Below are 14,071 nucleotides of genomic sequence, written 5' to 3'. Positions count from 1 at the left end.
AGTCATGATTTCCATAAACCCTGGTGGTGCAGTGGTAAAGAGAGAACTTGGCTGCTAACCAAAAGATCAGCAGCAGTTTGAATTCACCAGCAGCTCCTTTGGAAACCCTAGGGGGTCAGTTCTACTCTGTCCTATAGGATCCCTATGAGTCAGAATTGACTGAACAGCAATGGGTTTGATTATTTTGGGTTCCCTGATACCCCCACAGTTTCGGGGAGTGTCAGGGCCAGGGTCACTTTATTATAGGCTGACGAGGGTTGAAATCTAGGCTCCCTACTTGGTCTTTGCTAGCATGGATGGGGTGGGGCCATAGTGTTTTGTGGTATTTGGCTACAGTAGAGTAGTTACTGTCTTAAGTTTTCTGTCTTGCTAGGGTGCCCCTTTCTTGGTCCTTTGGCTAGAGAGAATAGGCTTTTGAGGGGATTTTTTTTGGGCGGGGGGGAATTCCACGTTGCTAGCTTCTTCAGCTTCAAAACTGAGATATGATAAAATAGAAAACTCAAGGAACTCACCACTCTTCTTGTTCCTTGGGTTCTATGATGCCTAGCTGGCCTGCCTTCTCAGTCTTCTTACGCTTGTTTAGAATAATCAGGAGTTTTGGTTCTGCACGCTAAGCATGACGAATAGTGCAAAGTATGTTTACTCCATCTTCCCAGAAGAAGTCTGCCTCCATCCATTTACTTTTAACTTTTTTTTTATATATTTAAAATTCATATCTTCTACAGTATATGGAGACCCTGCTGGCGTAGCAATTAAGTGCTACAGCTGCTGCTAACCAAAAAGTCAGCAGTTCAAATCTGCCACTCCTTGGAAACTGTATGGGGCAGTTCTACTCTGACCTATAGGCTCACTATGAATCGGAATCGACTTGATGGCAACGAGTTTCATGAGACAGTGTATTGTCTAGCTATTCATTTTGGTAATCTCTGCCTTTTTAATTGGTGTGCTTAGACTATTAATATTTAATGCAATTATCGGTACAGCTGTATTTAAATTTACAATTGTATTAGTTTTCTATTTGTTCTGATTTTGAAATTGTTGTTCCTCTGTTCCTCATTTATTGCCTTTTGTGGGAATATTTGAACATTTAAATTCTATTTTAGTTTGTTTATTCCCTTTTTAGCTATACCTCTTTGCATTTTTTTTAGTTGTTGTTCTAAGAATTAAAATATATATCCTTTTCTTCCTACTCAGAGTTAATATCGTACCACTTCATATACTATGTAGAAATCTCACAACCATATACTTCCCATACCTACTCCCACTGTCTTTTATGCTCTATTTATCATATATATTATATCTGTATCCATTGTAAACTCAAGACAATGTTATAGCTTTTGCTTTGTTTTAAAGAAATTAACAAGAAAAAATGGTCTTTAGATTTTCCTTTTTACCACTTCTGATGCTTTTCATTCAAATTTGCAGCACGCATCTCAAAACTACTCAAACAAAGGTTACCTAAGTATACCATCTTGCCTTTACGTGAACACAAAAATTACATATTAGGGTTATTCCTGACCTTTCCCACTAACTCATGGCAGTTAAAGAAACACCACCCAGCATCAACATGACTGTAAACAAAAACACAAATTTAAGCACTGAAACTGGGTGGCAGTGTTGATTATAAGATGATCTAGAGTTTTGTTTTTTTTTCATTATCAAATGAAGTTAAAAAAAAACTTAAAATTTTTGTTGAAAATTCTCAATTTAAAGTATGAAAACCTCTGTAATACTGAATGAAAAGGTCAAGGATATTTTCAACTTATTTTAAAAAGTGCCTGAATCTGTCTTCAAAGTAAACATGAAATGTTAATTCAGGCATAACTGTATGTTCCTCTTAAAAGTTGGCTGTCAAATAGGAATGTTTTGAGATGTAAACAATTCATAAGAATAAACTGGCATGCAGGAAACTCCAAATACTAAGCAAACATTTACTGAGTTTTTTTTTATGTGCTGGACATTGTGCTAAGAACCAAGGATATAGACTCACTATCAAAAAACTAGTAGTGGATAACACCAAGAAGTAGAACTCTTGTTATAAGAGAACCACAAAGATTAAACTTTACTATCTTGAAGAAAGAAGGGAGCCACTAAAGGACTTTCAGTAGAGAATTTGTAGATGTCATACTGCTGAATCTGCCATCCCTCCCCAGCCCTTTCCCCCTTGCCATCCTATACTTCTTCTACAGAAGGTAGGAAAGGTAAAAGCTTACATCTTAAGCCTCCACTACACTAAGGATTGGCCACGTTGACACAGTTCTGGCCAGTGAAATGTAAATCTACTTGGAAAAGAATATGGCAAAGTTTGTGATTTCCTGATATATACTCAGGTCTTCTTCCACTCCTTTCCTTGTTGCCTTGAACTCAAGAGTAATTAAAACCATGCCACCTATCCTGCAACCATGAGGAAAAACCAATAGCATCTTGAATGCACAGCAATGATATCACTGAGCTGCTCAAGCAAAGCCTGCAGCCATCTCCAGATTTCCTGTTACGCAAGATTATGAATCCATTTAAGTGATTTAAATTGGTTTTTTTGTTGAGTCTGAATAAAAATTATAAAAATAAATGTGTATTTTATAACCAGACTAAACTAAAAGCAGTTTCCTGAACAAGGTGAATACTTCGAAGGTCAGCGTAGCAGCGGTGGGGGTTTGGGGACCATGGTTTCAGGGGACATCTAAGTCAACCGGCATAATAAAATCTATTAAGAAAACATTCTGCATCCCACTTTGGAGGGTGGCATCTGGCGTCTTAAATGCTAGCAAGCGGCCATCTAAGATGCATCAATGGGTCTCAACCTACCTGGAGCAAAGAAGAATGAAGAACACCAAAGATACAATTATGAGCCCAAGAGACAGAAAGGACCACATAAACCAGAGACTGCATCAGCCTGAAACCAGAAGAACTAGATGGTGCCAGGCTACGACCGATGACTGCCCTGACAGGGAACACAACAGAGAACCCCTGAGGGAGCAGGAGAGCAGTGGGATGCAGACCCCAAATTCTCGTAAAAAGACCAGACTTAATGGACTAGAAGGACCCCAGAGGTCATGGTACCCAGACCTATCAGCCCAAGACAGGAACCATTCCCAAAGCCAACTCTTCAGACAGGGATTGGCCTGGACAATGGGATAGAAAATGATACTGAAGAATGAGCTTCTTGGATCAAGTAGACACGAGACTATATTGGCATCTCCTGTCTGGAGGGGAGATGGGAAGGCGGAGGGGGTCAGGGGCTGGCCGAATGGACAATAGAAAGTGGAGGGAAGGAGTGTGCTGTCTCATTAGGGGGAGAACAATTAGGAGTACATAGCAAGGTGTATATCAATTTTTGTATGAGAGACTGACTTGATTTGTAAACTTTCACTTAAAGCACAATAAAAAATAAAATGTGTATTTTAGAATGGTCATTCCTGAGTTAGTGAGAAGAATGCAATGGGGAGGTCAAGAATGGAGGCAGGGAGACTTATCAGAATGCTATTATGCTACTGTAAGTAAGAAAAACGAGGGCCTGAACTAAGGTAACCATAGACGGGATAGTGAGGAAGACATAGACTCCAAATATATTTTACAGGTGAAAGGGCAAGATGGGTGAAGGTTTTATTTTTTTGAAGTTTTATTTATTTATTTTTTTGTACTTCAGATGTAGGTTTACAGAACTAGCTTCTCATTACACAGTACACATATTGTTTTGTGACACTGGTTGCCTACCCCATGACATGTCAACACTCTCCCTTTTTGACCTTGGCTTCCCTACTACCAGCTTTCTTGCTGCTTCCTGGCTTCTAGTCCTTGCCCCTGGGCTGGTGTGTCCCTTTAGACTCGTTTTGTTTCATGGGCCTGTCTAATCTTTGGCTGAAGAGTGAACCTCAGGAGTGACTTAATTACTGAACTAAAAGGGCATCTGGGGGTAATACTCTCAGGATTTCTCCAGTCCTGTCAGGCCAGTATGCCTGGTCTTTTTTTGTGGGTTAGAATTTTGTTTTACATTTTTCTCCAGCTCTGTCCACGACCCTCTATCGTGATCCCTGTCAGAGCAGTCAGTGGTGGTAGCCAGGCATCACCTAGTTGTATTGGACTCAATCTGGTAGAGGCTGTGGTAGTTGTGGTCTATTAGTGGTTTGGATTTCCCTTGTATCTTTAGTTTTCTTCACTTGCTCTTGCTCTATGGCAGGGTGAGACCAGGGAAGTATATTATATGGCTGTTCACAAGCTTTTAAGATCCAGATGCTACTTACCAAAGTAGAATATAGAACACTTACTCTATAAATTATGTTATGCCAAGTGAGCTAGATGTTCCCCAAGACCATGGTCCCCATAGCCCTCAGCCCAGTAATTTGGTCTATGAAGCTTACATGACCTTGTGTTGTACAAGTTGTGCTGGCTTCCCCAATATTGTGCAGTCTTGCCCTTCACCAAAGTTATACTTATCTACTGTCTATTTAGTGTTTTTCCATCCCCAATCCCATCTCTCCCCTCCCTCGTAACCATCAAAGATTGTTTCTTTTATGTGTATAAAGCTTTTCATGAGTTTTTATAGCAGTAGTCTCACAAAATTTGTCCTTCTGTGATTATTTCACTCAGCATGATGCCCTCCAGATTCATCTATGTTGTGAGACGCTTCACAGATTCATCTATGTTGTGAGACGCTTCACAGATTCATCATTGTTCTTTATCTTTGCATAGTACTCCATCATGTGTTTGTACCATAGTTTGTTCATTCATCTGTTGATGGGCACCTGGGTTGTTTCCATTTTTTGCTATTGTGAACAATGCTTCATGAACATGGGTGTGCATATGTCTATTTGTGTGACGGCTCTTATTTCTCTAGGATGTATTCCTAGGAGTGGGATTGCTGGATCATATGGTATTTCTATTTCCAGCTTTCTAAGGGAGCACCATATCGTTTTCCATAAGAGTTCCAATTTCCCTGCATCCTCTCCAACATTTGTTAGGTATTTTTTTATTTGAAGGCCTTGCACTTTTTTTAAAAAACATTTTTAAGCTCTTATTCATAATATTCTAACAGTTTCTCTAACTGAAATATTAATTTATCTTACCATATCCAACTAAAACCAGTTTTTGTTTTGTTTTGTTTTGTTTTGGTGTGCAAGAATCCAAGCCATTTTATACCTGGTCAAAATATTAAAATTCATTACAAAATCTTCCTCATTGGACATTTAATTCTAATTTCAGGTGACTAATTTCACTTTTTTGACCTTAACTGTAATTGCCACTCATTGCAAAATCTGCAACATACCTTCATCTTTTTTACTGTTCTAGTTGTAATATTATATTAGCTTCTGTATCTCCACTTGACTTTTTCAGTACCCCTTTATTTTAAATTTAAAAATTTGTTCATATTCATGTCTAAACTAGAAAAATAATTATAGTTAAAGTATTTGTTTAATTACTAATTATGATTTACTGAGTTATCACTGTAATTCCTGTTGTCTGTATATTTAAAGTTACATCAATTCATAGGAATAAATAATTTGCATTGAATAATCTGTTGACACATAATCAACCAGTGTTTGTATGTAATACTAAAAACAATACGAGTTTGAGAGGTACACTACAATACACTACAATAAAATGATTACAACTTACGTAATGCAACAATTAAAATGAAATGTAGTCCTAACAAGACAATAAAGCCCAGTTAGGTAAAAATATTTTTACATTGGTTCAGTTCAAATTTTTAATTAAAATTAAACAAAATTTAAAATTTACTTTCTTAGCCCTACTGGCTGGCTTCATTTCAAGTGTTTAACAGCCATGTGTGGCTGGCTAGTAGCTACTTTATTAGATAGTGCAGATACGGAAATGAAATAGGGAATAGCCAAAAACCTTGAAATTTTTATTCCATTTCTTTTGATATCACCTTCAGGGCTTAGAACTTATCTGAGTTATGTTAGCCTTTCACATCCTTACTGCAGTATAACAGAGCAAAAAGGAAATGGTTGGATGTTCTGAGCAAGACTCCTTGGAATACCTATGGTTCACTCTTACAGACATAGGTCAACCTCTAAAATGCTATTAAACCAAAAACAAACCAAACCCAGTGCCGTTGAGTCGATTCCGACTCATACCGACCCTATAGGACAGGGTAGAACTGCCGCATAGAGTTTCCAAGGGGCGCCTGGTGGATTCGAACTGCCGACCCTTTGGTTAGCAGCCATAGCATTTAACCACTATGCCACCAGGGTTTCCGTAATTCCCAAAAAGTCATCAACTTTATCTCTTTAGAGAATGCCTTTTAAACAGAATGCTGATAAAAGTTTAACAACTGGCATCCCTCCACCCCCGAAAAAGTGTGTATATAAAGGATGTGTAGCACACAATTTATAAACGATTATTAAAAAATACAATCTTTATTGTAACTTCCATATAGCAAATTGATTCTGATAAAACGCTTTTGCTGATTTTTGCCGAACTCTTGTATATGTAGCCAACCTATGGTTGCAATTTGACCAAGATTTTACAAATGGAGTTGCATCCCAATCTGCTCTTTCCCTAGTAAGTTTATTGTCATCAAATCTGATATATGACCTATTGTTAAACTATTTCTTACCCTCGTACAAATTATGTTCATTAAATTGAAACCTCTTTCAGCTTCAGCACTATTGATTGCAATAGTGCTATCTTTTTAGCTTTTTGTATAGTTGCAGGAATTGAAACATTATTTGATTTTATATTGTTATTTACTAATTCCCGAAAATCATTCAAATCTATTTTATACTTTATAATTTCACAGAAATGAAATAATTTTTTTTCACCGGCTGCCCATGGTAAAGTTATTTCTTCATAAGGCCAAGTAGATGGTTCTAATAAATCAAAATAGTTAAAAATGCTTTCCTTGTGGTTTCTGTCTGATAAAAGACGTAAGTTCATATGTTGGATTATATTTTCCAGCAGCATATTCCTAGGAAGAGCATTAAGTTTATTACTTTTATTAAATGGAATGTCTTTAAACTTATCTGACTTTATTCAATCTTCGATTTGAGATTCATGCTTTCCAATGCCAATCTTTAAATTTTCCAAAGCTCTTATAGTACATTTGATCAACTTTTGTGCTTTCTGAATGTTTGTTGATCTTGACCGCAATGCAGTTGAAAGTACTGCAAATTCTTCAAGAATGTCAATCATTAAAGCAAGGTCTTGCAAAAAATTAATGTTAGCTAATCTCTTTGCCAAACCAGAGTAAGAACGAGAGAATTGCATATATAGTAGAGGATATGCATGCCACACCGCAGTAGCTGCTTGTAAACTACGTGCCGCCCATCTTGGTCCCATTACCCGACGAATTTTAATAATTTCTATTTCAAGTTCTTTAGCTACAGTTTCTAAAAGCCTGGTTTGATTTTTATTAGACTGGTGATAAATAGCATAAATTTTATTCAGAAATACTTTTAAATGATTAACTTGTTTTATTTCAGATACTGCAATCGATGATTTAAACAGTTCCAAATGATGATTTCAGGAAAATTCTCTAACAACTTTGAAGCTACTCCAGACTTTCTACCCAGTATTGTATTAGCACCATCAGAACAAAATGCAATTAAATTTGCTTTCAGATATTCATTATTAAAGCCACAATCATTTAAAGCAGCCAACAGTGTACTGAAAATACACTCTGCTGTTGTTGACACCAATTCTTTTAAAGCAACAAATAGCGTAACTGGTGTAGGGGCTGACTGAACCATGCACTGGATATAAATCGCTAAGGTGCTTTTCTTTGAAACCATAGATGCCTCATCAATTATGATACAGATTTTGGCATTCTCTTCTATAATATTCTTAAATATCTTCATCTTCATTTCTTTTGCAATATGTTCCGCTATTCTTGTTGCACTATATTGTGTATTTAAACAATTGACCGCTCCATTTTTTTCTTGTAATTCTATTGCCCACTCAATATCAGATAAAGGTCGATTATGTTTAACTAAACTGTAAACTGTATTGAAAACTTTTACGGTAGCATCAATATTTTTATTATTTTGTTTATGCACTAAGTTGGAAATTGAGCCATTAACTGATTCCTTTAACAAATCCTGAATTTTACCATGGGCTTTAGAAATGTCGTGTTCTCTAATTTTTTTTCACAGAGACGCTTGCCTAGTAGTTTTATTACTACCATTCGGGGTTACTAAATACGCAATCCATTCCTTGGATACATGGACATGTTTTTCTGCTTTTGATCCCAAATGATGAACTGTCGAACAATCCTTACATCCTAATTTACCTTCTTTTATTTCAAGCCATTTGTACTGTTCTGTAAACATAAATGCTTGTTTTTCATTCCAACAATCTGGAAGCACAAGATTATCTATTTCTTCCTTTGGTGAACATGATGGCTTTTCTTCAATTATTGATTGTTCAACATATTTGAAATTTGGTTCCTTTGACCCAGACGATCCACAATGATTTTTGTTCCTATCATTACTTTCTGTGTCTGTTTTCACTTTCTTCACATTTAAAAAACTTAATAAATCACCCTGACGTTTTGGCATTTTAGGAAACAGAATCTGAAAAATAATTTTACATTATGTAAGTAAAATTCATAACACTTAAGGGCTAATGTAAAATGTTGTTAATGATTTCTTTATATAATTTTAAAAATAACAAATTTTAAACTAAAATACCTTGCTTTGCAGTTTATACCTATAACTCCAAAGTAACTTGCTATTTCTTAAAAAACCCACTATCAGTGTTTTTAAATTTGATAGCCAACAACAGAATCATGAAAATCTATCAATAAAGGTTTGATTACTACCCAATTCAGCAAAGAAATTGTTCGTATTTCTGACCGAGTATAGTTCCAACTTGAATGCTGACATTTTCATTTACATGAATAAGATGAAAGTGGAACAATGAAGGCATATATCAGAACTTTACTCATTTATCAATGATGATAACAACTTTGCTGAATCAATGAATAGTTTTTGAATACTAGAAGAATATTTCCTCAATTTTTCGTATAGCGCAGTGTACAGTTAGAGGTGCATCAGACTTTTAAGTTTAATCTACATTAATGTTTTATCCATGACCTTTTTAAGTCTAGACAATTAACAAATAATAAATCAAGTCCTGATGTATGTTCGCCATTACCATGGTGTAAATGTTCCCATTACTCACACCATTATACAGAATCTCTGCCATACAAATATAACATATGTAAATAACTTTAAGTGTATAGATATAAGGAAGTGATGAGTTTTGAGTACTTATTTCCTTAAATGTTATGATAACTTATTTACTTGTAAATTTAAATACTATAGTTTTTAATAATGGCTACGTTTAACAACCAACTTGCAAAATTCCTAAAAAACTAACCATCAGTTCTCATGAGCCAGTTCAAGACACCTCCAGCACGCTATTACACTTAAATGATAGAACTGAAAAAACATAAATAAAATGTACTTGCATCACTATGATAGGTGCTAGGCTCTTCATCACCACCACAGACCAGATCAATGTATTCAAGAACAGGTCTCGATGGTCTTTCCTAAAAAGGAATTGAGCAAGTTATTAAAATTATTCAAACCAAACTTGCATTTACAATCAGTGTTGTTTTTGTTGGGATTGGAAAGGCTTCTTCTGAGAAAAGTCTTACAGGTCGCACAGAAAATCAGAAAAAAAAAAGAAAAGCCAAAAAAGATTCAGAATACATGAGTATGTGATAAGGACAAAAGAGGAGGGGGGCTAGATCTACATAGAAAAATAAAGCCCTTTGAGTTCCTTTGGGAATAGGAAAATAATACAGGGATAGTTTTAAAAAGACAGATGTTACTAGACAATATTTTTTAACTGGGATAGGTACCAACAATCTCTTAGGTATGTGAGCTCAAAATCATGAAGGTTTTAGGAAGCTCTGCTTCATCCTCCACATCTGTATACAGTGAGACATCAAAGTTGGAATCTTTCTGATCCCTCCTTTACATCCTTACTACCTTCATCATAGACTAGGCCTTGAATGCTGAGCTCAAAGGCCTAGATTTTATTCTAGAGGCAATGGAATGAAAAAATAATGTTGAGATTGAAACAGTATCAGAGCTGTTTCAAGATTAATCACATAGAGGAGTCTGGAGTGTAGAAAGGCAAGAAACAAGACAGGCAAATGGTAATGTAGCACTGAAATATAGTGACAGCAAAGAGAACAATGAGGAAATACACTTCTCGGTATGCATACTATATTTCAATAGAATTTACATTAAATATAAGTGCTTTTTTTGTACCTCAAATCTGTATCACTTTTCTTTCAGTATACTGTGTTTGGTTCAGGGCTATGCACACGGTAGAACAGAGACGATGCATGTTATAATGCAAACTGAAGGCAGGAAAATAAAATTCATATGAAGACTGAGGAATCCAGAATAAACCAAGAAGTCACAAACTAAAATTCTTTTGGTATCTAGAAAACCCTCAAGCTCAGTATAGTATCCAGCAGCACTTCATCTTTACCAGACAGTGCTGTAAAAAAGAAAGAAATAAGCATTTCCTGGCAATCAAGTATAGTAGTAGATTCCACCTGTATTTCAAAATAGAATTAAAACTATCATCGTCTTGTACGTAGCACTATTTAAAGGCAATGTTTTTACTAGGTTCCTCCAGTATTATTGCAATTGCACTTGGGACATATAATTCACTTACCTGTATGGAGCTGTCAAATCTCTGATCCTCTATCTGGAAACAAGGCTAAATGTAAGAGCTTGTATCAAGCTGGATACACAAAACTCTGGACGTAAAGATGCAACAGATTTTTGTATATTTAAAACAAAATTTAAAGAGTATTTTTAAACCCCAGCTGAACACAAACGTATATTAGTCCAATCAGAATTTCCAACATGATTCTTGATTCCTTAGAGTCCTACGAAACTTTGATACAGTAATTTTTTCCAACTCAATTTTGTAGATTCCTTCTGTGTTTTTCCAAGGAAGGCCCATAGATCATAAAAACAACGTATGTTACTCTTAAGTTACCGTTATACAAAACACCAGCAAGATCGTACCATCCTATTAATTCATGCCTTTATACCACAGTTCTGGTGGAACCAAAATAATTTTTTCTTGAAGACTTGTAGAATCCTCTTTCCAAATGCTTTTCAGTACAAAAACTGAAACCACAGCTCTTCAATATCCCCAGCTACATCACTTACTCATCACCATAGTGGAGGCAACATCAGCATACAACATCTCTTGGTACTCCCAAATTTATAAAGGTTCCAAGTGTCAGGAACAGAGCACCATGTACACTATTAATGGGAAAAAATGACAAGAAAATAATCCTGTAAAGAATTTGTTCACAAACCTACTAAAAAACAAACAATAATGTTAACACCACTATGGCCACAATAAATTGGAGGCGCAATTCTGTTTGATTTTAAAAACAAGTTATTTAGGTAGTCACCCTACTATTGCAACTAAAAAACACACAAACATTGATAGGCACTAAATTTGCTTTTTTAGTTTAACACTAAACCTTAACTAACAGCAGCATAGAGTGATTTGGGCAGCAGTGTTCCCTAGCTAGCTGAGATATCACTTTTGGCAGAGTCTTTCTAAAATTTAATATTTTCGGATAAAAATGATCCCAAAAATATATCAGACTTCCCCCTTCAGTTTTCCAGAACAATGCTTCACAAAATGTGGTTCAGAGATCTGTACACCCCTGTGTTTGATCCAAAATGAAGATTCCGAGGCCCCACCATGAAATTCTGATCTAGTAGGTCTGAAGTGAAGCCCGGGAATCTGCACGTTTGCACATACTAATAACTTGAAAACTACTCTCACAAAGGGAATGAACGCAGAAAAATACAGCATGTCCCTGCCAACCCAGGTATCCTCATTATGAACACCAATTGTACTATGCTGTGACAGGATGATCTCAAAGGTTAGTGAAGTCTTTAAGCTACTGCCCTCAGGTTATGCCTTAGCAACACAATGAGAAGCTTTTGAGTTCTTCTAACATTTTTTTCTACCCACTTCACCATTAGCTGTCCCTTCTCCATGGTAAATTTTCTAATCCTTTGCCATGCTCCACAGTGTTAATAAACCAAAAAACCAAACCCGTTGCCACAAAGAAACAAAAAACCAAACCAGTTGCCGCTGTGTTAATACACATTACCAAAAACCTGTCATCAGGTTGACTCCAATTCATAGCAACCCTATAAGACAGAGCAGAACTGCCTCACTGGGTTTCCAAGGAGCGGCTGGTGGATTCAAACTGCTGACCTTTTGTTTAGCAGACAAGCTCTTAACCAGTACGCGACCAGGGCTCCAAAACATATTAAAAAAAAAAAAAAAACCCATTGCCATGGAGTCGATTCCGACTCATCTCGACCGTATAGGACAGAACAGAACTGCTCCATAGAGTTTCCAAGCACAGCCTGGTGGATTCAAACTGCCGACCTTTTTGGTTAGCAGCCGTAGCACCTAACCGCTTCGCCACCAGGGTTTCCGCCAATACATACTGGACAGTCAATAAATACTGGTTGAATGGTGAGTGAATAAGGAGGTTTAAGCGCATAAAGGCTTACCATAGTTTTTTACTCTGGCAAAAAAACCGAGTATCATTGCTACTTACACTAACAAACTGAATATCATCTTCATTTTCATCCGCTGTTGACTCAGGTGCCTCAGGCTCAGCTGGAAGGACAGATTCTATTATCTAAAAAGAAGTCAAAACGTGCTTATCTTTACAGCCACATACTTGCAGATTTTCCCAAAAGGTACGCCTAAAACACACCGTTTTTGAGGAAACTAACTGAGCACAACTCCACGCAAACCCGACTAAGGAACAGAACTCGACGGAGTTCGGTTGTGCCACTGACTATGTGGAGAGGTAGGAGCCGAGCGCTGAAAACGCGTTACCATCCTCCATCCTCTCACAACTCCCGCATCTACCCAATGAGGAATGCACGCTCACGACTCCAGAGCAATCGTGTCTCAAAATGTCGCTCCCACCGGCAGAGCTGCGGCAACGAGGAGCCCCGGAGCCCGTGCACGGGGCCGGGCAGCCATTGTTGCTGCTGCCTCCTCGCTCAGACATGCACCCAGGCCCGAAAGCTGGGCTCGGCCGGAGATGCTGCACCCGCACCGCCCCGAGCCCGCAGCCGAGCACCAGGCCTCAGCCGGGGAGAGCACAAAACCTTTCGAGGTTCCGTCTTGGAACGCCAAGGCCCAACGCTCCACTACTCACCTCCGACCCTGGGTCTCCCATTTCTCCGACGGCCTAACTGACAGCACCGCTGCTCCCGCTGTCCCTACCACCGCCGCCGCTGCTGTCCCTGCAGCCACCGCCGCCGCCGCCACGACTTCCCTTCCCGCCCAGCACCGCCTTGCGCTGCCGCGCCCCGCCCCTCTGTGAGCGCCGACGCCGCGGACGCCGCCGGCGGAAACGCAAAACCGCTTCAAAAAGAGCGGCGGCCAACACTGGCCCGCTATTCCGGGGCTTCTTTCGCGCAGTCCGGACCTGGGAATTGTATGGAGTTCAGATGGTCCCAGGACCCACCCTTCGCATCGAAAGAGAAGCTTGGAAAAGGACCCTGAGCTACAGCGCATGCGTCCCTCCAGGCTGTTACCCTAAGAAAATCGAATAATAGCTAGGATGTTTTTCATTTTTTTTTTTTTTTTTTTACAACCAAACTCTGGTCTATATAATAGATCAAAGATGTTAAAATGCTTTCGTGGTTTGCTCAGATATCATTGCCCTACCAAAATAATGACCCATTTTTTATTTTCAATATTACACAAGATTGTAAACAGATAAAACTTATGAAAACAAATTTAACTGAGAACTTCTTTTAAAGTATTTTTTCCTAGCCCCATCAGCTTTAAGACTCCCCGTAGTATGATAAATCTGTACACTCGCTCTGCCGTAGAGTCGATTCCGACTCATTAGGACAGAGTAGAACTGCCCCGTAGAGTTTCCAGGGAGCGCCTGGCGGATTCCAACTGCCGACCTTTTGGTTAGCAGCAGTAGTAGCACTTAACCACTACGCCACCAGCGTTTCCTGATAAATCTGTTAGACAAAATCAGCTTTGTAGACTGACCAAACAACTGAGG

At 38.0% G+C, this 14,071-nt stretch overlaps 1 protein-coding gene across 1 annotated transcript; it reads right to left on the bottom strand.

The window, feature by feature from the left end:
- Positions 1–2,218: 2,218 nt before the first annotated feature.
- Positions 2,219–13,325, bottom strand: KIAA1586 (KIAA1586 ortholog). Its single transcript, XM_010586922.3, is given in 7 exon segments — positions 2,219–6,511; positions 6,514–6,648; positions 6,651–7,445; positions 7,448–8,531; positions 9,431–9,511; positions 12,590–12,673; positions 13,205–13,325. Coding segments are annotated over 7 exon segments (2,334 nt in total). The 5' UTR covers positions 13,226–13,325; the 3' UTR covers positions 2,219–6,377.
- Positions 13,326–14,071: the final 746 nt, after the last annotated feature.

Source organism: Loxodonta africana, chromosome 1, assembly GCF_030014295.1.
Source record: "Loxodonta africana isolate mLoxAfr1 chromosome 1, mLoxAfr1.hap2, whole genome shotgun sequence".
Taxonomy (NCBI): Eukaryota; Metazoa; Chordata; class Mammalia; order Proboscidea; family Elephantidae; genus Loxodonta; species Loxodonta africana.
The sequence above is the reverse complement of the archived record's forward strand: the minus strand, read 5'-3'. Positions and strand labels throughout refer to the sequence as shown.